The sequence below is a fragment of the Camelus ferus genome, chromosome 6, assembly GCF_009834535.1.
Source record: "Camelus ferus isolate YT-003-E chromosome 6, BCGSAC_Cfer_1.0, whole genome shotgun sequence".
NCBI lineage: Eukaryota > Metazoa > Chordata > Mammalia > Artiodactyla > Camelidae > Camelus > Camelus ferus.
In genome coordinates, this window is record NC_045701.1 from 82,819,579 (window position 1) to 82,844,198 (window position 24,620).

The 24,620-nt window shown below is 38.2% G+C and overlaps 1 protein-coding gene across 1 annotated transcript in view; it reads right to left on the reverse strand.

Moving 5' to 3' along the window:
• The window catches only part of CATSPERB (cation channel sperm associated auxiliary subunit beta), a 97,804-nt gene that overhangs the window by 20,945 nt on the left and 52,239 nt on the right, over positions 1-24,620 (reverse strand). Inside the window, exons 15-16 of the mRNA XM_032482527.1 lie at positions 12,008-12,162; positions 9,522-9,676 (exon numbers count right to left, since the gene is read on the reverse strand). Of these exons, the coding sequence (XP_032338418.1) occupies positions 9,522-9,676; positions 12,008-12,162 (310 nt within the window). The remainder of the gene's footprint in view (positions 1-9,521; positions 9,677-12,007; positions 12,163-24,620) is intronic.

Genomic DNA, 24,620 nt, shown 5'->3' on the forward strand with positions numbered 1-24,620 from the left:
TATTTACGCTTTGTTTTTGTTGTTGTTGTTTTTGTTTTTTAGGTTCCACATATGTGTGATCTCATATGGTATTTTTCTTTCTCTTTCTGGCTTACTTCACTTAGAATGACATTCTCCAGGAGCATCCATGTTGCTGCAAATGGCATTATGTTGTCATTTTTTGGGGCTGAATAGTATTCCATTGTATAAATATACCACATCTTCTTTATCCAGTCATCTGTTAATAGACATTTAGGCTGTTTCCATGTTTTGGCTATTGTAAATAGTGCTGCTATGAACATTGGGTTAATAAAGAACAATAAGTCTATAGAGAAGTGAAAACATAAAGGAAAAAGGGCTAAGGCTTTTAGGGGTGGCAAACTGTGGAAAAGTAAATACATGGGGGAAACTACTGGAAGATAAGGGTTGTTTTCAGTCATGCCTGTTGTGTAGATTCCTCTTGGTGTCTCTGGACTGGTAAGTCTCCAGCTGTCTCTAGTGATTAAGAATCACCCTGCCCTTCTTGGTAGAGAGGGGGAGGGCAAAGAATTTTTTCATATGTCTGCTTCTTTTTCAATTACCTTCAGCTAAAAAGAATCTTTATGCCAAGGTGGTTTATTTTGGATTGGCATATGCTAATCCCCTACGATACAAAGAACTCTCAAAACTCAAACAGTAAGAAAACAAACAACTCAGTTAAAAAATGGGCAAAAGAGCTAAATAGACATCTCATTGAAGAAGACATGCAGATGGCAAATAAGGATATGAAAAGGTGTCCATAATCATCATGTAGCATCAGGACACACAAATTAATACAACCATGAGATACCAATACACACTTATTAGGATGGTAAAAGTCCAAAATACTGACAACACCAAATCCTGGTGAGGATGTGGAGCAACAGGAACTTTCATTCATTGCTGGTAGGAATGCAAAATGGTACAGCCAGTTTGGAAGGCAGTTTGGTAGTTTCTTACAAAACTAAACATGCTCTTACCACATGATCCAGCAAAGTCCTTGGTATTTATCCAAATGAGTTAAAAACATACCTCTACACGAAAACCTGAATAAGGATGTTTACAACAGCACAATTATTCAAAACTGCCAAAACTTGGAAGCAACCAAGATGTCCTTCAGTAGGAGAATGGATAAATTAACTGTGGTGCATCCATACAAGGGAATATTATTCAGTGGTAAACAGAAATGAGTTATCAAGTCATGAAAAGACATGGAGGAAGCTTAAACGCCTATTACTAAGTGAAAGAAACCAATTTGAAAAGCCTACACACTGTGTGATTCCAACTGTACGACACTGGGAAAAAGGCAAAATAATGAGAGAGTATAGACGTCAGGGGCTAGGAGGAAGGGAAGAATTGGTGGAGCACAGAGGACTTTTAGGGCAGTGAAACTATTCTGTGTGATACTGTAAGGTAGGTAAGTGTCATTACGCACTTGTCAAAATCCACAGAATGTACAACACCAAGGGTGAACCCTAATGTAAACCATGGACTTTGGGTGACTGATGAAGTGTCAATATATGTTCATCGATTGTAACAAATGTACCACTGGCGAGTAGGAGGTCAACAGTGAGGGAGATATGTGTGGAGAGGGGGTATGTGGGAACTCTCTGCACTTCCTGCTTAAATTTGCTGTGAACCTAAAACTGCTCTAAAAATTAAGTTTATTATTGTAATTTTAAAAATTAACCTCTTTGCATATGAAGTTAATTACCAACAGCCAGGCAGACACCTTAATTACCGAAGCTGTCTCCCCACCCCTCCCACCATCAGAGAAGTAAATGAGTCCCTTGTATTCAAGTGTCTAGGATTGCTCTTGGGGATAATCAGGCTCAAGAGGTGAGAAAGCAGCTTATAAAGGAGGGAAGGGGATTTGGGCAATGAAGGATGGGCTTAAAATTAGGAGTCAGTGAGTTCCTGAGGTGAAGCGGAATATTTGCTGAGTGGGGAAAACACTGCAAAAGACAGTCATTATCAAACTTAACTACCTACCTGTGCTAAGCTCCCATCCTAGCACCTTTGCTGCCTCCCCACTCCACTGCCCTCACCCTTTGCCAATGAACCTGCTTTAATAAGCGTTATTACAGCCTGGAATGGTTCCACATCCAAAGGCCACTTTGCTTCTTTCTACTTATTTTATTCAATCTGTCAGCTATGTACTCCATACTTTCTAAAACACCCACCTCCCTGGCATATATGGCCCCACACTTTACTGGGTTTTCTTCTATCTCAGTGGCTGCTCCCTCCTGGCTGGGGTCTCATTTTCTGTCCAATCTCTCTTCCTCGAGTGTCCAAGATCTTTTCTTCTCTACCTGCATCCAGAACAACTGTCAAATGCAGAGCTCCTGCTCTGACTTTTTGGGCTGTGAATTCACACATCCATGCAACTGCCAACCTCACATGGGTACCTAACAGGCACATCAAGCTTAATATTTCTAACCTGGAACTCCCAGTTTCCCTGCTTAACCCTGCACCCTTCATCTCAGAAAATAACAGCATTATCCACTCAGCTGTGAATCAAAACCCTAGATAATTCTTGATTGCTCTCTTGTTCAGACCCACAACAGGCAATCCGTCATCAAATCCTGTCATTTCTCAAGTGCACCTGCTTCAGGCACCTTCATCTCCCACCAGTATTACTTCAACAGCTCTTCAAGCCTGGAAAGTGTGACTCTCACCCAGCAGTCAGAAGTGATCTTTTTGAAAATATAAATTATTTTACTCTCCTATATAAAACTCTCCAGTGGCTTCCCCCAGCACCAAGAATAAGATGTAAACTCCTCACGCAGCCCACAATGCCTTATACGATCTGGCACTGCCTACCTCATCGCTGACCTTTCCACCACTTCATCTCACTCTGCACCATCCACACCAGCCTCCTTCCTGTTTATTAAATGAACCCACATTTTTTCTTGCCTCACTGCATTTGCACTTGTCTTTTGCCAGGAAAGCTCTTCCCTTGGTTCTTTGCTCTTTGTTCTCAGCTGTGTGCTTATCTTTCTCACTCTATCACCGTATTTACTTTCTTCATAGCATTCCTAAGACCTAAAATTATTTTCATTTTTGCTTACCTGTTTATCACCTGTCTCTCTTCATCAGAACATCACTTCCATGTGGGAAAGGACCTTGTCTATCTTACTCACCACTATATTCCCAGTCTTAGCATAAGGTTTGACACATAATACTCAATAAATATTTGTTGAATGAATGAATAGCTTTACTAAAAATTTTGTGTAAATGTTGATAATGCTTTCTTTCTGAGCAATTTAGTAGCAATGCTGACATTAAGTCATCATTTTTAGGATTTTGCGAAGATTCTTAAGAACAACTGAACTTGTTATGAAATGAGAGCAGCTCTGTCTCAGTACGTCACCATTTGTGGAAGGACTACACTTCCCCTGTTGCCGAGCAGATGCAGTTTTTTACCTAGGAATATATAATCAGTTCCCACATGGAAAGGATTTTGACTCAGTATCCGACATCTCATAGGTAGTGTCCCCCAAATCCAAAATCCTTGCTAGTGTTCTGAATCCCTTCTGTTTTATCATTTAACCTTAGTTCTTGACTATTATTCCTCAAATTCTCTTTTGAATTCCAGGCCTACTGTTTGCCATTTCCACATTGCCTGATTCCTCACCCAATTGTCTGTCTACCTCAAGTACCTGTCTTCTTAAGCACAATATGAGAACCTCAGATTCCATGACAGTAATAAGACAAGATGTAGCTGGATGTGGCACATGGGAGACAAATGTAGATGTGCTCTACAAGGCAATGAGTAAGGTAGTGGACATTGCTCTGGCTCCATTGTCCTTTTGGGTCTATCTCCCAAACCCATCCATTCCTCTCTATTTCTACTATCAATATCTTAGACTAAAACCAACAATTTTTGCCAAGACTACTCACTAAGAAGGTGTAACACAGTTCTAAACTTATATGTATCTAATAATAGCCTCAAAATATATAAGGCAAAACTGATAGAACTGCAATAAGAAATTGACAAGTCCAATATCATATTAGAAAATTTTAACATAACTCTCTCAATATTATTGATAGATCACGTAGGAAAAAAATCAGTAAGGATACAGAAAATTGGAACATCACAATTAACAAGATTAATCTAACAAATAAATACTAACACTGCACTCAACAATTTATGAAATGTATGAACATATATAATACACAGTGACCAAGATAGGTTTATTGTATGACTTCAAGTATGGTTCAACATTAAATCCATAATATAATTCATAATATTAAGTAGAAAGTTAAAGGAAAAAAATTCTATAGATTAGCTCAATAGATACAGAAGGAACATTTAAGTTAAAAACAAAAATAAAATACCTCTTAAATTGCAAAAAATTGTCTATAAGTAAAAAAGAGTTAAAAAAAACTATGGAAAGGATAATATGTGATGGCGAAAGGTTTAAAAAATCTTGCTATAGTCTGAATGTTTGTATCTCTCCAAAATTCTTATGTTGAAAACTGAATGCCCAAGGTGATGGTATTGGGAGGTGAAGCTTTAGGGAACTGATTTAGGTCATGAGGGTGGATTTGTGAATGAGATTAGTACCCTTACCAAAGGGGCTCCAAACAGATCCCCCGCCTCCTTCAACCGTGTGGAGACACAGAGACAAGTTGGCGGTCTGCAATGCACAAGCAGGTCCGCACTGGAACTTGACAGTTCTGGCACCTAATCTCGGACTTCCAGCCTTCAGAACTGTGAAAAATACATTTCTGTTGTTTATAAGCCAGCCAGTTGATGGGGTTTGATTACACCAGTACGAATGAACTAAGACACCCACTATCTTCATCCCTGTTAATGATTTTCTACATACTGTAACAGAAAAAGGGTATAATATGCTAAGAAATGTTAAACAAGAAACAAAACAAATTATTTGCAGGTAGTGTGATTATCTACTTAGAAAAAATATTTACTTCTACTCAGACCCCCCCAAATATATTAAAAGTATTAAAATGATCAAAAGAATTTAGCAAATGTGAAAAATTTAAGGTTACTACACAGAAGTCAATTATAAGACATCTACTTTTGCTTTAGATGTAGAAAGAAGCAACCCAACAAGAAAAAACCAAACAAAGCAGATAAATTACAAAGTCATCACTTCCCTTAAGCCATCAGAGAACTAAGGTCACAAGATAACCAACCAGCCTGAAACCCAGGGGAATAAATCATTTCCAGGAGAGTATGAACACTGGAATAGTCTCACTTATGGAAGAGCGTGGAATGGAGAAACACAGTGCTGGCTACAAAAGAAGTGAGTAAGAATTAGCTAAAATTGTAAAGAAAAAAAATAATAACTGCCAAAAACCAAGTATGTGCTGGCATGTGGGTTTGGAAATGCTGGGGCAGTTTTCAAGAGGGAATCTGTATTCCCTTGCAAGTTCCTTCCCATGGGTTTCTCTGAAGGCTCAAGAGAGAGACTGGGGCAGGGAATAGACCAGAGAGAGTCCCAGATGGTGGTGCAGGGAGCAAGGGTGTGGGAGATGGGGTGATGGTGGGAGGAACAGAGGATGAGAGGAAATAGGTCTGAAGGATAACCCACTTCCCTGCATCTTCTTTCCTAAGAAGCAGAAGCCTTCAGCCACAGGAGGTTGGGCATTAAACACTCTTGCACACAGGTCTCAAAAGAGGTGATTGGAGGCTGGGGAGGGGGCCCTGGGGGGTGCTGTCACTGAAGCCTTGGCTCCCTCCCTCCCCCTGGTAGCAGAAGCTTTAAGTTACTGGGAGAGAGGCAGCAAAGCCATGCATCACCAGCGCACAGTCAAAGACACACTACGGATGAGGAAAGGATGAAATAACAACTCTCTATCCTTATGGAGGGTTGGGAAGCTGTCTCAGGCCTAAGATTCCAAGAGAACAAAATAGAGTTATCTTATTGTAAGAAGAGCCAGGAATCTCCACCCAAGATCTAACTGCAGACAGAAGGCAGAACCTGGCTATCATGAGAGGTAATTTCTATTATTAGGTGCTTTTTAAAAAAATCTTAATGGAGCATCACAAGCTGAACCTGACGTTGAAATGCAAGACCAAAGGCCAAGAAAAACCAGGAAGGGGTGCTATCCACATGGGTTACCTGGTTAGAGAAATTTAGTGTGACTTTGGGAAGACAAATACAGCAATGAAATAGAAGAGAAACAGAAAGAGATGGATGCACGTATTGAACTATGATACATCATGGGGTGATGCTGCAGACCAGGGGGAAAGAAGAGGCTTGTTTGGACAACTGGCTATCTATATTTAAAGAAAGAAAGAAATCGGATTTCCACATCAAATTACATGCAACATCAATCCTAGCTAGACTGAAAACTTAAAAATACAAAGCAAAAGTTTAAAACTACAACATAGGAGACTAGCTAAAGAGATTGTGGTATATTCATGTGAGTGAATTACAGATGCATACATCAGTATGGAGTAATTTAAAAAGCATATAGGATAATTTAAAAAGCAGAGGTTGAATGAAAGAGGCAAGTCACAGGAAAAGGCAGACATGGCTAAGAAATACATTTCACAAAACTAAACAATACATCTTGATACATATATATGCGTTAAAGCTATAAAAAATTTTTAGCCGATATTTTATAATAATTTTATATGGAGTACAATCTATAAAATATTGACTCACTATGTTGTACATCTGAAAGTAAAATAAAATTGTTAGTCAACTATACTTCAACTAAAAAACAAAAAACCCCACAAAGTCCTTTCCTTCCGTCCCCCTGAGCTAGTCCTGCAGGATATAATACTCTAGTCACCTCCTTGTGGAAGTGCCAGATTTCTATGTGGAAATGTTTTAAAATTAGGCTCAAGTTTTCCCTCTTTGGTGATCTGATCACAGGGAACTCTGTATGAGGTCACAGATGTGGATTACAGGAGAGGCGGTAAAGCAGGAGCAGGACGTCTATCTGTCAGTTACGAACCTCCCACTCATGAAACATACCGGTGCTCTCCAGACCTGCTCATGTGTCATCTTTTTTGATTACTGTTTCCACTTGAGGACAGAGTGCTGCTACACACGCTACCATTTTATGGGTTGATGAGTCAGGGGACATCTGGTCAATTATAGGCATCTCAGATCACATGTTCACTTTGTGCCCCACAGACAGGATTTCAGCCTCTACCGTGGTCCAACAGCAAGCCAGGAGCTGTGTTACTGAGTTGAGATCTCTAGGAAGCAGACTCAGGGACAGAGTTAGAGGGTAGGGTGTTTGACTGTGAGTTCTTTGAGATTAACACCCATAGCGGGGAGGTGATGGAGGCAGGACTCAGCAGAGAGAGAAGTGGGGAACTCTGAAGCTAAAATGGCCCTTTAGAGCTGAACTGTGTTAGGGTGAAAATGCTAGGTCTTTCTGTTTCCACCTTGATCTGTCATTGGATGTGGCCAGCCCTGGGAAGGCTGTGACAGTTGAAGGGTGCCTTCTGAGAGCACTCCTGGGGCTCCTAGCAGCACTTCCAGAAACAAGTCCAGAGGCATAGTGCTGGGGGCCAGAAAAGAGGCAGGAAAGAAAAGAATGCTGCCCAGAGGCACTGCTGCAAGGGTACGGGCCCGCAGAGTGGAAGACTTGCAGAGGCCTGGGGGTGATGGGGACAGCTGTCCGCCAGTAGACGTGTCACCTCTTCAAAGGAGTCAGATCTCCCTCAGCAGACCCCTTTATCTTACCTCCCTCTCTCACCCAACTCCGGAAGGGGCTGGAAAGCCTCAACTTTTAGGGAGGGAGAATGTAAATGTGAAAATACTGAGAATGAGAAATTCTCCACCTCCCCACACTCTAGGCTCCCCAGGCTGGGTCAGGCCCAAACAGGGGTTGGAAAACAAACTTAAATTGGATAAGAGTTTGAAGTTTCTTAAAACACTGGACATGAATGGAGTCATGTAGTTATTAGACTGATTCAGACTTTTTAAAAAGCCAAGGAAATATTTACTTATTGTCTCAGAGAAAAGCTATGGGATCTGCCTGATATGTCATCTAGAGCCACAAAGGAAATAGGTCCACAGAGGGATCTGAAGAGACCGGAAGGGGAAAAATAAAGTTGATATCCAGCTGGTTCGGTAAACAAATTACACACAGTCCATCCGGTTAGTCACCTAATTCAAAGCCTTCAATGCCTCCCCCTCTTGGAATAACATCCACATTCCTTACTGGGGCACAAAAGCCCCCCCGATCTGGTCTTGAATGATTTTTCTCCTTGGTTTATGGCACTGAAGTCACTCTGATTTCCTTGGGTTTCTCAAGCACACATCAGGCTCCCGCTGGCCTGGGGCCCTTTTCCACGCTGTTCTCAGGCTGGAACCTTTCACCCCACTCCCCTCCCACTTTCCTCCTCCTCATTTCATCATAAACATCACTGCCTCTGGGAAACCCTCCAAGATCCTCCAAACAAGGGCTCAATCCCCAGGAAACCACTCTCTCAATGCTCTACGCTCCTCCATTGCAGACTTACATCAACTATTATTACATAATGGTCGATGTCCTGTGCTGGAATCCAAGTTCAAGGAGTACACAGGCTCGAACGTCCTTCTCGTCCTCTTATCACCCCATCTCCCAGACTGTCTTGCTTGCAGTGAGTGTTAAATAACTATTTGTCAACAGAAGAATGAAGGGCTTACCCTGCTTTGCCCCCTGACTACCTAGATACCTGCCTTTGGCCTATTGCTGACCTCATAACTTCCGGTTCCCAAATGCTTGACCTTCCCGGTCAGTTAGTCAGTCATCAAAACAAGAGATCAAGATACTTTTCTTAGAGACAGAATGTTCTACAATCTTTGTGGGAAAAATCTAATGCCAACGTTTGTTATATTGTGTCTAACCCCCATCCTCCAATCCCACCTCTGAGTGAGCTGTGCCGCGGGGTGCGTGGAGTTGCGGCTGTGGGACAGGATATGCACTGACAGCCCAATGCACGCGTAATAAACAGACCTCAGCCTCCTGGAATAGGGCCCATCACATTTGGGATGGGGGAGTCTCTGGTAATCTGAAACCATTCCTTTCCAGGTTGTTAGATCTGAGGGGGGAGTTACAGAATTCGCATTGTTTTTCAAAGAAAGTCTTTAAGCCTTAAGTGTAGCTTGAAGGGTCACTGGCTCTAGCTGGTATTTTCAAAGCAAGTGTTCCTGAGAACTCGGCACACCCTCCATGCAGTATTTCAGGCAGGATGGCCTCCTCTATGCTAGATGTGCTTGCCTTCAGGACATACACAGCTGTCCTGAGACCGAGCCCTGAAGATCAGCAGTATCCAGTGCAGCCCACACGTCTTTGATGCTCAAGATGACAAACACGCAAGCCTGCAGCTTGGCCTGACAGTGCTGACAGACCCGGCCCCACATTTCTAAAACTGGCGCATTGCACAAGGCACCTTGGAGTCCATAAATGTATTTGGCCTTGTGAGGTGTTAAAGGACAAACTTATCCTATGTGATCAAGAAAATTACTCAAAAAAGTAGGCTCAAAATTAAGAATTTAGAAACCAGTGTGCCATCAAAGTGAAATGTGAAGCTAGTCAGTCACTACCTGGAGTGGATCACTTTTCCAGCGTGAATGCCGTTGAACTTCTTGTTGTGTATATTTTCCTTAGGTTCATTCTTGGGTACATACGCAAAAAAGATCATCTCATTTACGGTGATATACTGTGGAGCAAGGGCAGTCTCAAAGCCCATATCAGGAGCCTGGGATATGAAAAGAGAAAATACTGTATTTCGAACAGCTTTGTCAATTATGACAAAATGCAAGTAACAGATTTGCTTCCACTTCACATCAAAACAATGCTGTTTTGCTTATCAATAGGAGGAATATTCCAATGGATTCTGTTTCATCCACGTGTGTGCAAGGGAAAAACGCATTTTTTTCTACCGAGGAGGAAAATCAATTCTGAGGAGTAAAATTCAGTTTAAGATTCCTGCGTAGAAGGTGGCGTGGAAGACTTGAGTGTCATGTCGTGTGTGTGGAGTTTGGAGGCGGTGACTCCAGAACTCAGTTCTTATTTGGAGTCGTATGTAAGTGGGGGGCTGAGAAGCACCTCTCCATCTGAGCGCTGACACGTCCAATCTCCTGCGGTGACCCTGCCCAGCGCTGAGGGCTCCCCAGCACTGGTGGCACGTGCCCTTCTCGCTCCCTCTGGCTCACAAGGCTTTTCCTGGCTGTTGACGTGGACACCTTTGGCCCACTTTTCTGACCCAGGGGTCTTCTTTTCAACAACCCTTCTCTGATCCTGATCCTGTCCAGGTCTGGGCAGTTTGAGGGGTGAGAAGACAGGTGAGGACCATCCCCAAAGGGGATGCTGGAGTTGACCTTGTTGCTACGACACAAGGAGGGTGGTAGACAGTGCAGACTCGTTAGGGCACCACCATCAGGTTGTGCCTTCAAGACCCATTTCTCTCATGCCTTTTCCCTTGGTCTCTTAAATCTGGGAGCCCACCAAGTAGGGGAGAGAGTGGGAAACAGACACTGTGAGAATGTATTGGGACTGAACAGATGGCTTAAGGACTCTTGAAAATTACTGGCAAAGCTTTAAGATTTCTGTAGGACATCCTAGCCTGGGAGTGGCAAGTATGTCCCATGAAAAGAACGTGCAAGTCCCAGGAAAGGCGGCGCAGTGACTAACAGGACAGGCCCTGGAATCTGCTGTCTGCTTAGATGCCTTATTCCAGCAACTAACCAGTGGTGGGTGTAATTCTGGGTAAATTCTTTAGCCATGGGTAAAATGAGGAGAAACAGCTGTTAGGAAGACGAAGTGCTTTGCTAGTGCGTGGCACACAGTCAGAGCCAAATAAGATCCAGGAACTTTCTGTATCCAGAGGGGATGCTTGTATAGTTTGATTTGGGGGAGGGAGGTGATAATGCTGAGTGTGAGTTCCTGGAACTCATCTTGAGTATAAAAACCCCCATTGGCTTAAAAAATTTTTTTTGTCTTTTTTTGGGGGGGCAGATAATTAGGTTTATTTATTTGTTATTATTATTATTATTTTTTATTTGATGGAGGTACTGAGGATTGAACCCATGACCTTGTACATGCTAAGCATGTGCCCTACCACTGAGCTATACCCTCCCCCCAGCTTTTGATTTTAATAATTTAAACGTTGACATAAGAGAGCTAAGACATTTTCTACATATTGTGAAGTTACTGAAAAATTGAGGTAACTGCTTTTTTGGTGAGTGCGACCCTTCTGTTCATGTGGTTTGATATATTTCTTTGCAGATTCACACAACAGATCGGCAAATAAGGACACAGGGAGTCACAGGATGGCATCTTACTGTCACTACAAAGTTCCCTGTTACTCTCTACAGATAGACAGGAGAAGTTAAAACACCATCCTCTGAACCACAGTCTTGGCCTGGTAATTCGGAAAGATCTAGTAAAACTAGAGTCATCTTTTATTCTGTTTCCTTTAGGCCAAAGGGCAGGTTTTACTAAACCTCAGTCAAAACATCTGTTTGATTCTTCGCTGACATACTAATGAGAACTCTTTATCATGATCGTGTGCCATGAGGAGTTCTTAGGCATTTGTAACTTCCCAGGTGGGCACATGATAACATCAAAACTATCAGGAAAATCTGCATGAAGTAGATGGTAAGTCCTCTATGTCAGCATTAGAAAAGGAAGAAATGAGGGGGCAGGGTTAATATGAAAGAGAAAAGGTAAACAAGTGGGAAAAACAGAACTCACATTTCTTCAAGGTCAACCTTGAGAGGTAGAGCATCAAACTCACCATGAACCTGGGTTGAATCTAGCTTAGAACATCTGGTGGTTTGCTGTGAAGACATTTATATGAAAATATTGTGGATGGAGTTAAATCTCTATAACCCTGGATAGGGCTTGAAAGATTTTGGAGATGTTCCTTGACACATGGAGGTTTTTCCCTTAGTTACATAGAGCAAAGAGCATTAATAAGGGTTTGTCCCAAGGAAAACACTTTCCCATTTCCCCATTGCTCTGTATATAGAATGTGGCATCTATTTTTAAAACAAGGCGAACTGCTTCAATGCATTGTATCACTGACCTGTCCAAAAATACCTTTAGAATTTCCAGAGCCAGCAAGCGACCCGCCAGCTTCAAAATGATCTGGAGTCAGTTTATGTATGAATCCCATGTGGTCATAGTATAATGTGAAAATTTTATCAGAAATAGATCCAATTTCACTATATCTTCCTAATCCTGTTAGGAAAGAAACAGAAGTCTCTTGATATTGATATGATATTATATAGAGAACTTTTCAAATTATACTTTATGAAAATTCTATTTAAACTAAGAGGTGGGAGAAGGGCTCTGAGACTGTGGGATTAGCAAAATACATGTTAGTCTTTGTTAAATCCCTGGAAAATCGCTCTCAAGCTTCCTTTGATTACAGGACCTGTTTGCTGAAGCAGGTGCAGGACAGACAGAGTGAGGGAATGTTAAGAGATCTTGAGGAAAAGAGCTTAGCATCTCCTGGCAGCGGGTTCTCTTTCTAACACTAAAGTCAGGTTCTTGACGGCAGTGAGAAAATAAACCCCAGGAGGTCAAGAGGAATTATCGGTAGAGACCACCAGGTCATTAGCTCTATTAGGATTAATATGTTGAATCCAACTTGGTGTCCTCTCTCTCATGTCTTAGGGCAACATATTGAGAGGAACTGGCAGTGCAGCAACTTTCACTTAACCAGACACTGATGCAGAGAAAGAGAGCGCCCCTCCCCCGGATGGAGGATGAAGCCAGACTGCACGCTGAGGTCTCAGGGTGAGAAAGGCTCATTTCCACCCTCCTTAGTTAGGCCAGGGTCTCCTGGTCCATTCTCCTGCCCTGACCTCTAACATCAGAGTGCCCCAGGGCTCAGCTCTGAGATCTCTTCTCTCGCTGTCTCTGGAGAGCTCGTCCAGTTTCAGGATTTTAAATTTTATGTGGTTGATTCCCAGGTTTAAACCTCCCATCTCATTCTCGTCCCTGAACTCCAGACTTATCTAACTGCCTCATGACATCGCCAGGTGCATGTCAGCCAAGCATCTCAAATGGAACTCATCCCAAACTGAACTCCTAGCACTCACACAAACCTCCATACTCAGCCTTTCTCATCTCCAATAAGGGCAATTGCATTATTCCTGTTGCTCAGTCCAAAACCTGTGCTGTCGTTCTTAATTCCTTTCTTCCTTTCATACCCTGCATCTAATCCATCAGCAAATCCCATTGACTTTAGCCCCAAAATACATATAGAACCCAGCCCCTTCTCGTCACTCTACTACAATCACCCTGGACAAGCCAATAGAGATGTGCTTATTTATTATGAGATTTACTATGAGGAATGGGCTCATGCAATTATAGAGGCTGAGAAGTCCTACGATCTTCTGTCTGTAAGGCAGAGAACCAAAGGCCGAAGCACCAGGGGAGCTGAAGGTGGAACTCCCAGTTGGAGCCCAAAGGCCTGAGAACGGAGGTGGGGGAGGGGAAGGGATGATGTAAGTCTCAGTCCATGGGCAGGAGAAGACCAACGTCTCAGCTCAAGCGGGCAGGCAGGAAGCAAAAGGGATGAATTCCTCTCTCCTCCACCTTTTTGTTCTACTCAGGCCCTCGATGGACTGGAGGATGCCCACCCACACTGGGGAGGCCAGTCTACTTTCCTGAGTCCATGGATTCAAATGCTAATCTCATCCAGAATCACACTCACAGACATACTCAGAAATGATGTTTAATTTGGGCACCCCTTGGCCTAGTTAGGCTGACACGTAAAATTAACTGTTACAATTGTTAGGGTTCAATTTGCTATATTTCATCTATAAACATAAGACACCCCCCCCCCAACTTCTAGCACCTTGGAAATTGAGGTGTTTTACAATTGATGTGTCTTACAATCATTGTCCACTAGAGGGCACTTATGCTACAGCAGTCAACTGGCTACACACGCATGTACTTTTGTCTCTACTCTTTAAACCATCATCATGTTGAGTTTCCTGAATCACTAGTATAATACATGTTGAGTTCTAATGCTACTTAAAGTGTGAAAATATTACATTATAATTTGGTATTGCAACAAAATTGTGGGTGCAGCAAAGAGGGAAACAAGCAGGGCATATATTTATCTATAAAGCAAACATTACTGGAAGAATTACCACAACACCACATTTTATGGTAGAACAACACCAAGTTTTTTATAGGACCTAAGGAAGGAAGAAAACCATAAGCAGATGTAACTGAATTATGTTTTACTACCGGGATACATGCGAGATGACTGCCTTATCACACAACAAGCTGGGAAAGTAATGTCAGTGTAATCCGTGTGTCACTATGACCTCTGTTAAAACACTGTGTTAAAGTTTAATTGGAAGAGTTTTCCTTTCTTTGTGTTAATAGAACAAAGTGTATCTTACAATCAGTGAATCTCAGACTTGATGAAATATAGTGTTTACAACATTCTTCTGTTGGTTTTGCATATGAACAACTAGTTGAGTTGGCTCCAAATTCTTAGGTAATATTATTTTTCTCTGAAAGTTCTTTAGAAGAATATGTGATATTCATTGTTGCAGTGGAAAAATCCAAGGCTGGCTTGATTTTTATTTATGCCTTTAAAATTGATTTTTACTTTCTGTTTCAAATAATTCAGAAGTGGTTTTGCTTTTATTATTTGTTTTGCTTTTAGTTTTTAAAAATGTCCTTGCAGCCACTATGGTAAACAGGATGGAGGTCCCTCAAAAAAACTACAAATAGAACTACCATATGATTCAGCAGATTTACTCCTGGGTATATATCCAGGAAAAAAAAAACACTAATTCAAAAAGATACATGCACCCCTATGTTCATAGCAACAGTATTTACAATAGCCAAGATTTGGAAGCAATCCAATTGCCCATCAACAGACAAATGGATAAAGAAGATGTATATATACATACAATGGAATATTACTCAGCCATAAAAAGAAGGAAATTCTGCCGTTAACAGCCATGTGAATAGACCTAGAGAATATTATGTTTAGTAAAATAAGTCAGACAGGGGAAGACAAATACTGTATGATATCACTCATATGTGGAATCTAAAAAATAATACAAGTGAATGTATATGCAAAACAGAAGCAGATTCACAGACACAGAAAACAAACTCATGGTTACCAAAGGGGAAGGGGAATGGGGTAGAGGCAAATTAGAGGTATGAGATTAAGAGATACAAACTATTCTGTATAAAATAGATAAGCAACAAGGATGTATTGTACAGTACAATGAATTACAGCCATTATCTTGTAATAACTTTTAATGCAATATGGGCTGTAAAAATACTGAATCACTATGTTATACATCTGAAACTAATATAATATAAATCATCTATATGTCAATAAAAATTTTTTTAAATTAACATCTTAATATCAGTTTGGTTTACTTTATTCTTCCTACTTTCAGTGTTTATTCATTCATCCATCCATTCATTTTATCAGGGCTACAATGGGCCAGGAAGTGTAGATAAAATAGAGAAACAGAGAGCCTCACTTCTGTTCATCACTGGAAATTCCTACAATTTGCAGTTTCTCAACCTTTAACATTTATATTTCTCATTTTAGATTCCTTCCACTTATTTATTCATTCTACATGTAGACAGGTTTCTACAGTTTATATCTACAATTTGTAATAGCTTATAATTTATATTGTCAATTTAGTTTGGTTTTCTTAAGTCTTATAATTATCATTTCCAAAGCAATCTTGCTTAGTCTATTTTGATTTTTGGTTCATAATATGTGAGATTTGTTTATTCTCTATTTGCCTATTTACCCCCAGATCCATTCTCAGACGTTCTCTTTCCTGTTCAGGGCACTGGAAGGTCGACCCCTATGAATATGTGAGCTCTGCTTCCAGGTGGCCTCTGATTGGGTTTGGCTAGTGAAAGGCATTAGCAACAGGTAAGAACAAGGGAAGCAGAGAGAAATCTAGCTAGCTAGCTAGCATCTATTTATCTGCATTACTCCTTTAATCAAAGGGACTGTATGGCTTTCTTCCATTGCTAATCTCTGGATATTTTAATGTTGTTGTTGGTTCCTCTAACTTGTCCACCATTATTTTGATAAAGGTTCTACAGGTGAAACACTTGAGTGGAATTATGTTTCCTGCCAGGACCATAACTGATACAATATTTTTATCAAAAATATCCCTGCAAAACAGAATATCAAGGCAAGATTGAGACTGAGTTGCTCACATATTTAAGGAATGCAAAGATGACTTCTTATGCTTGCTAAATACTGTGACACTAGTAATTCATACCAAGCAAGAGCAACACAATTACTAAAATTATTACTGGCAGTAGCATAGGATGGAGTAGTCTGTGGAGTGCTGGATTACAACAGCAAACATGGTTTTGAGGGAGACAGTATGGCTTAGTGGTAGACTGCATGTTTACCATGCACAAGGTCCTAGGTTCAATCCCCAGTACCTCCATTTAAAATAATAATAATAAATAAATAAAGCTAAGTACCACCGCCCTCCAAAAAAACAACTAAACAAAAAAAATTGTTAAAAATGAACATGGTTTTTGTAAAGATTGTGGGGTAGTATGATTTATGGATGTATTGGAGAGCTTACCAAAAACAAACAAATAAACAAACAAAAACCTATGACCTTGAATATCCAACTCAAGGCCAGAGTAGAGAACCTGACAGCTGTAAGAAAAAGGAAACTTATCTCACACCACACACAAATTTAGAAATTTTACACAGATCTATATAAGAAATCAGCTAGAAGAAAACAGGAGAATATCTTCATCAATTTGGGACAGGCAAAGATTTCTTAAACAGGATATAAGAAGCAAGAAGCACTAGCCATAAAAGAAAAGACTGAGGAATTTGAACTTTTAAAAATTAATAACTTTGTTCATCAAAAGATACCATGAAGTGAATAAAAATAACAAGCCACTAGTTGGGAAAAGATGATAGCAAGTCATATTTCTAAAAAAAGACTCCTACCCATAATGCATTAAAAACTCATAGAAGTCAATAAGAAAAAGTCAATACAATAAAAAATGGATTAAAAAAAAAGACTCAAAGAGATAATTTACAGAAAAAGATATAAAAATTGGCCAGTGAACACATGAAAATGTGCTCAACACTATTACCCATGCAAACGAAATCTTCAATGAGATACCATTACATACTCAGCATAATGGCTTACTATTTAAACAACTAACAATACTAAGAGTTGGTCAGAAGAGGGAGCAACTGGAATTCCTTTAGATTGCTGGTAGGACAGTACATTGATACAATCACCTTGGGAAAATGTTGGCAGCAGTCAATATTTTTTCTCACAAAAACCTAAACAAACATATACTTTATGATGTAGCAATTCCATTCTGAGGTATATACCCAACAGAAATAAAAGCTCTGCTTAGCAAAAACACACAAGAATGTTCATAACTACTTTATTTATAATAGGCCCCTAATGGAAGCAATTCAAATACCTATCAGTAGTGGTATGGAAAAATAAATTGCCATACATTCATACAGTGGAGGACTATGCAGCCGTGAAAAAGAACAAATTACTAATATGAAAGACTCTCACAGTCATAATGTTGACTGGAAAAAGTCAGACATACAAGAACATATACTGCATAATTCTGTTCATAGGAAGTTCAAAACCAAGCATAACTAATCTGTGGTATTAGAAGTCAGAGTAATGGCTACCCTTCAAGGTATACTGACAGGAAAGAGGCATGAGGGAGCTCTCTAGAGCACTGAGAATGCTCTATAGTTTGCTCTACTTTCCAACCCTTCCCAATAAGATGGATAGTTTTTGTTTATTTCACAATCACACAATGCCTAGTGTCAGATTTCCAAATGCTACTACTGCATGACTGCTGTCTCAACAAATGATTCAGACAAATTAACCACAAAGATTAACCTTGATACCAACATAAACTGAACAGAAGTTTTGTGGCAGAAGAGAGAATAAACAAACACAGTGGTGAAGATCTGAGACAAGAATCAGAATTCTGCGGTCTCTCTTTATCCTGAATAAGGAAGGACTGTTGAGAGGATTTTATGATGGTAAAGCTGCTTCTGTTGGTGAGCATCAAGGACACAAAATCAAGGCCTTAGAAACCATGCTTTATAGAGTCATATCAGAAATCTTTAGAAAGCTTATTATTATCATAGACTTACAAGGGCAGAAGAACCTGGTTTTAAGTTTAGACAGTCAAGAATGCTGACAATGTTAAAAACAAAGAAACAGACAAAAACCCCAGCCTTGCTCTTGTCTTGGAGACAATCAGTGTTTTGTATTTTTTTTTTTGTAATCTGGTCTAATCAGTTATCTCCAAGCCTACCCCAATCTCTAAACTTACTCAATGATCTATGAAAGTTTCCTTGAACACTGGGAGATGTTCCTTCAGGGAGACTGTATTTCTGAAGGTAGATCTCATTTGTCTATTAAGTTACTGAATTTCAGCATTTTTTTTTACAATTGGTAGTTTTATCAACTTATGAATGCCTGAAAAAGTGAACCAAAAAATGTATGAAAACTATAAGCTTCCCTGAAGAAAACATAGGATTAAATCTTCATGTCCATGAATTAGGCAATGGTTTCATTAGATAAGACACCAAAATCACAAACAACAAAAGGAAAAACAGATAAATTGGATTTGATCAAAATTTAAAATGCTTGTGCCTCAAAAAGAGCACCACCAAGAAAGTAAAAGATAACTCAGAGAATGAGAGAAGATACATGCAAATCATATATCTGATAAGAGACTTACCTCCAGAATATATAAAGAATATATAAAGTACTTTTACAACACAACAATAAAAAGACAATTAACCCAATGTTAAATGGGCAAAGGATTTGATGAGCTATTTCTTCAAAAAAACAAACAAACAAACAAAAAAAAAACTAATGGCCAATGAACACATGGAAAGATTCTTAACATCATTAGTTATTAGGGAAATGCAAACCAAAACCACACTGAGATACGACTTTTCATCCACTAGGGTAACTAAAGTTTTTCAAAGACAGACAATAATAAGTGCTGGTGAGGATGGAGGGCAATAATCTCCATATATTGCTAGCAGGAATGTAAAATAGTACAGTCACATTTCTTCAAAATGTTAAACACAGAGTTACCATATGACCCAGCAATGAGAATCCTAAGTATGCATCCAAGAGAACCGAAAGCATTATTTCTACACAAAACTTCTACACAAATGATCATAATAATATTAATCATAATAGCCAAAAAGTATAAAAAAATCAAATGCTCATGAATCCAAATATCCTGATAAATGGATAAAGAAAATGTGCCAAATCAGTACACTAAAATATTATTCAGCCACTAAAAGGAATGAAGTAATGCTATGACATGGATGAAACTTGAAGACATTATATTAAGTAAATAAGCCAGTCACAAAAGGACAAATACTGTATGATTCCACTTAGGTGGGGTGTCTAGAGTGGTCAAATTCATATATTCAGAAAGTAGTTAGAATAGATAAACAAGATTATATTGTATAGCACAGGGAAATATATACAAGATCTTGCGGTAGCTCACAGTGAAAAAAATGTGACAATGAAAAGATGTATGTTCATATATAACTGAAAAATTGTGCTCTACACTGGAATTTGGCACAACATTGTAAAATGACTATAACTCAATAAGAAAATGTAAAAAAAAAAAAAAAAAAAAGAAAGTAGTTGCCAGAGGATGGGGGAAGGGAGAATGGGAAATTATTTAATGGCAATGGAGTCTAAGTCTGGGAAGATGGAAATATTCTGGAGGGACATGGATGCAGCATTTCACTGCAGCATTATTCAGAATAAATAAGACACAGAAACAACCTAAGTGTTCACTGACAGATGAATGAATAAAGAAAATGTGATATACACACAACAGAATATTATTTGGCCATAAAAAAGAAGAAAATCCTGACATTCACAACAATAGATAAAACTTAGGGCATTATTCTAAGTGAAGGTAAGTCAGAGAAAGACAAATACTGTATGACCTCACTTATATATGGAATCTACTAAAAAAGAATCAAACTTTTATAGAAATTGAGAGCAGAACGGTGGTTGCTGGGGTGTGGTGGCAAGCAGTGGGAAGGACTAATTGGTAAAGATGGTCAAAGTGTACAAATTTCCAATTATAAGATGAATAAGTTCTGGGGATGAAATGTATAGCACAGTGACATAGTTAATAATACTATACGTATATTTGAAGGTTGCTATAAGAGTAAACCTTACCTTAAAAGTTCTCATCATACAAAAAATTATAACTATGTGAGATGGTAAATGTGTTAACTAACCTTATTTTGATAATCATTTTGCAATATGTATATATATCAAATAATTACATTCTACATCATAAACGTATACAATATTATATCAATTACATCCCAATAAAGCTGGGGAGAAAAGCCAGGACATTCAAAAGCAACTGCATATATGAGGAAAATTAGAAACTGATTACACACACTTGGGAAAAGGCATTGACTCAGGAAAGACCTAAGATGACCTTAAGTTTTCACTTCAGGCTGATTCTTGGCATAGATACAACCCATAATGATAAAAACAAAAACATAACAAAAAAGCAAACCCTGGGGAAGGGGGAGAATCTGATTTCCAGATCTACTATATGATTATATTCAAATATCCAAAAAGATCACAAGGAATACAAAGAAACAGAAAAGTATAGCCCATTCAAAGGAATAAAAATAAATCAACAGAAATGTTCTATCTTAAATATGTTCAAAGAACGAAAGGATTATATGGTGAAAGTCAAAATAATGTATGAACAAAATGGAAATATCATTAAAGAGACAGAAAACCTAAAAGAACCAAAAAGAAATTCTGCAGCTGAAAAGTACAAAAACCAAAATGAAAAAAACCTGCTAGAGGGACTCAAAGGTAGAAGAAGGAATTAGTTAACGTGAAGATAGGATAATGAAAATTATCAAGTCTGAGGAACAGAAAGAAAAGTGATTGAAGAAAAGTGAACAATGGTTTGTAACTGTACTTTTGTTTTCTACATGATTTAAGAGATTGACATATTTAAAGAAAAACCAATTAGTAATTTAAAAGCTAGTACTACTTACTGTTAACTTAGGTTTGAACTCTAAATCTCTTTTTCTACATAATTTTGGAGATTAATGAATTTAAAAGAATTATTAGTTTATGTTTGGGGACAAAAAGTACAATGATGTAATTTTGTGACATCAACAGCTAAAACAATAATAGTTGGAGACTTCAATACCCCACTCACAATTATGGATAGAACACCAGACAGAAGATACTTAAAGACATCAAGGACTTAAACAGCACAGTAAGCCAACTAGATCTAATAGACATATACAGAATACTCCACCCAAAAACAATACATACACTTCTTCTCAAGGGCATATGAAACATTTTTCCAGGACAGACTATAAGTTATGCCACAAATTAAGTTTCAGTAGATTAAAAAATATAAATATCACACAATGTATCTTCTCTGATCACAAGGAAATGAAGTTAAAAATCAGTAACAAAGAAAACTGGAAAAGTCACAGAACTGTGGAAACTAAACAATGCACATTTAAACCACTAATCTATTAAAGAAGAATTCACAAGGGAAATTGGAAAATAACTTAGACACAAATGAAAATGAAAACACAACATACCAAAAGTTACGGAATGAAGCAAAACTGGTGCTAAGGGGGAAATATATTGTTATAAACATTTACTTTAAAAATAAATAAGAGATGACTGAAAGGAGCCAAAAGGCACAAACCTCTAATTATAAAATAAATAAGCCACGGAGATGTACAGGCATACATTGGAGATACTGCACATTTGTTTCCAGGCTACCACAATAAAGCGAATACTGCAAAATAGACAATCACATGAACTTTTTTGTTTCCCAGTATATATGAAAGTTATGTTTACACTAGGCTGTAGTCTATTAAGGGTGCAACAGTATTATGTCTTAACAAAAATATACATACCTTAATTTTAAAATACCTTATCACTAAAAAAGAGTGCTAACCATCATCTGACAATATATTTGTTATTGTCAATAATTGTCAACAATTCAATTTGTTAAAAAAAAAAAGCAGTATCTGCAAAGTGCAATAAAGCAAAGTACAATAAAAGGATGTATTGGTGTATGCTTATAATGTACATTATGGTGACTATAGTTAATAATATCATATTACATATATGAAAGTTGCTGAGAGAGTAGACTTTAAAAGTTCTCATCATAAGAAAAAAAAGATTTTTAACTGTGTATGTTGGCAATGTTAACTAGACTTACTGGCGTGGACATTTCACAATATATACAAATATCAAATTGCTGTACACCTGAAATTCATATAATGCTATATGTCGATTATACCTCAATTTAAAATTAATTAAAATTGTTAAATTAAAACAAAAAAACAAGAAATTTCTCAAATCAACAATTTAACTTTAAAACTTAAGGACCTAGAGAAAGAAGAACAAAGTAAACCAAAAGCTAGCAGAAGGAAGGAAATAAAGATGAGGGAGATAAATGAAATAGAGAGTAGAAAAACAAGACAGAAGATCAATAAAACCAAAAGTTGGTTCTTTGAAAAGATCAATAAAACTTTACTCAGTTGAACTGAGAGAAAAGAGGAGACTCAAATTATTAAAATCAGAAATGAAAGTGGGGATATTACTACTGCTTCTACAGAAGTAGAGGGGATTATGAGAGAGTAGTGGAAACCCACAAATTGGATAAGCTAGATGACATGAAAAAATTCCTGGAAAAATAAAAGCTGTAAGATGAAATCATAAATAAATATAAAATCTGAACAGTTCTAAAACTAGTAAGGAGAATGAACTAATAACAAAAAAATCTCTCAACAAAGAAAAGCCCTGGACTGATGGCTTCACCAATGAATTTTACAAAACACTTAAAGAACTAATACCGGTCCTTCTCAAACTTTTCCAAAAAATTGAAAAGGAAGGAATATTTCCCAACTTATTCCATGAGGTCAGTGTTATCTTGATACCAAAGTCAGACAAAGACACTACAAAAAAGAAAACAATAGACCAATATCCTTGATTAATACTGAAGCATAAATCCTCAAAATACTACAAACAGAATTTAGCAGCACATTAAAAGGATTATATGCCATGACTAAGTGGGATTTATTCCTGAAATGCAAGGGTGGTTTAACATAGGAAAATTGATCAATGTAATACCCCACATTAACAGAATGATAGGAAAAAACCCACAACATCATCTCAATTGATACAAAAAGGCATTTGACAAAATTCAGCATACTCTCATGATAAAAACACTTTATGGACTAGAATATGGGGCGGGGGGAACTACCTCAACACAATGAAAGCCATATAGGAGAAATCCACAGTGAGCATCATACTTAATGGTAAAAGACTTAAAGCTTTTCCTCTAAGATCAGGAATAAGACAAGGAAGCCCACTGTCACCATTTCTATTCAATATAGTAGTGGAAGTTCTAACCAGAGCTGTTAGACAAAAAAAAGCAATTAAAAACCACATATATTGAAAAGGAATTAGTAAAATAATCTCAGTTCACAGAGGATATAATCTTAAATGTAGAAAACCCTAAAGTTTCTCCAAAAAAACTGTTAGAATTTGGCAATGTAGTAGGATATAAAATCAATACTCAAAAATCAGTTGCGTTCCTATAGACTAACACAAATAATAAAAAAAGGAAATTAGGAAAACAATTCCATTTACAATAGCATCAAAAAGAATAAAATACTTAAGATATAACTTAACCAAAGAGGTTAAGGGTAACCCACAGAATGGGAGAAAATGTTTGCAAATCATATATCTGGTAAGGGATTAATATCGAGAATAAATACACCACTCCTAAAACTCAGTGATAGAAATAAGCAATCTGATTAATGGGCAAAGGACTTGAAAAGACACTTCTCCAAAGAAGATATAAAAATGGCCAATAAACACATGAAAAGATGCTCAACATCACTAACAACTAGGAAAATGCAATAAAAACCATAATGAAATACCACTTCATACCCATTAGGATGAATACTATTTTAAAAAAAACCCAGAAAATAACAAGTGTCAACAAGGATGTGGAGAAATTGGAACCCTTTTACACTGGTGGTCAGAATGTACGATGGTACAGTGCTGTGGAAAACAATATTGCGGCCTGACAAAAAATTAAAAATAGAATTATCATATGACCCAGCAATCTCACCTCTGGGTATAAACCCAAAAGAATTAAAAGCAAAGTCTCAAAGATATATTTGTACACCCACATTCATATTCACAATAGCTAAAACATGGAAGCAACCCAAGTGTCCACTGATGGATGAATGGATAAGCTGTTGTATATACCAGTTAAATATTATTCAGCCTTAAAGATGAAGAAAACTCTGACATATGTTACCACAGGATGAACCTTGAGAACATTATGCTAAGTGAACTAATCTAGTCACAAAAGGACAAATGCTATATGATTCCACTTATATGAGGTACCAGAGTAGTCAAAAACATAGAAACAGAAAGTAGAATGGTGAGTTGTGAGGAGGTGCGGGGAGGAGGGAAATGGGGGTTTATTGTTTAAAAGGTATAGAATTTCAAGATGAAAAGAGTTATGGAGGTGGATGATGGTGATGGTTGTAGAATATCTGCATGTATTTAATAACACTGAACTTGTACACTTAC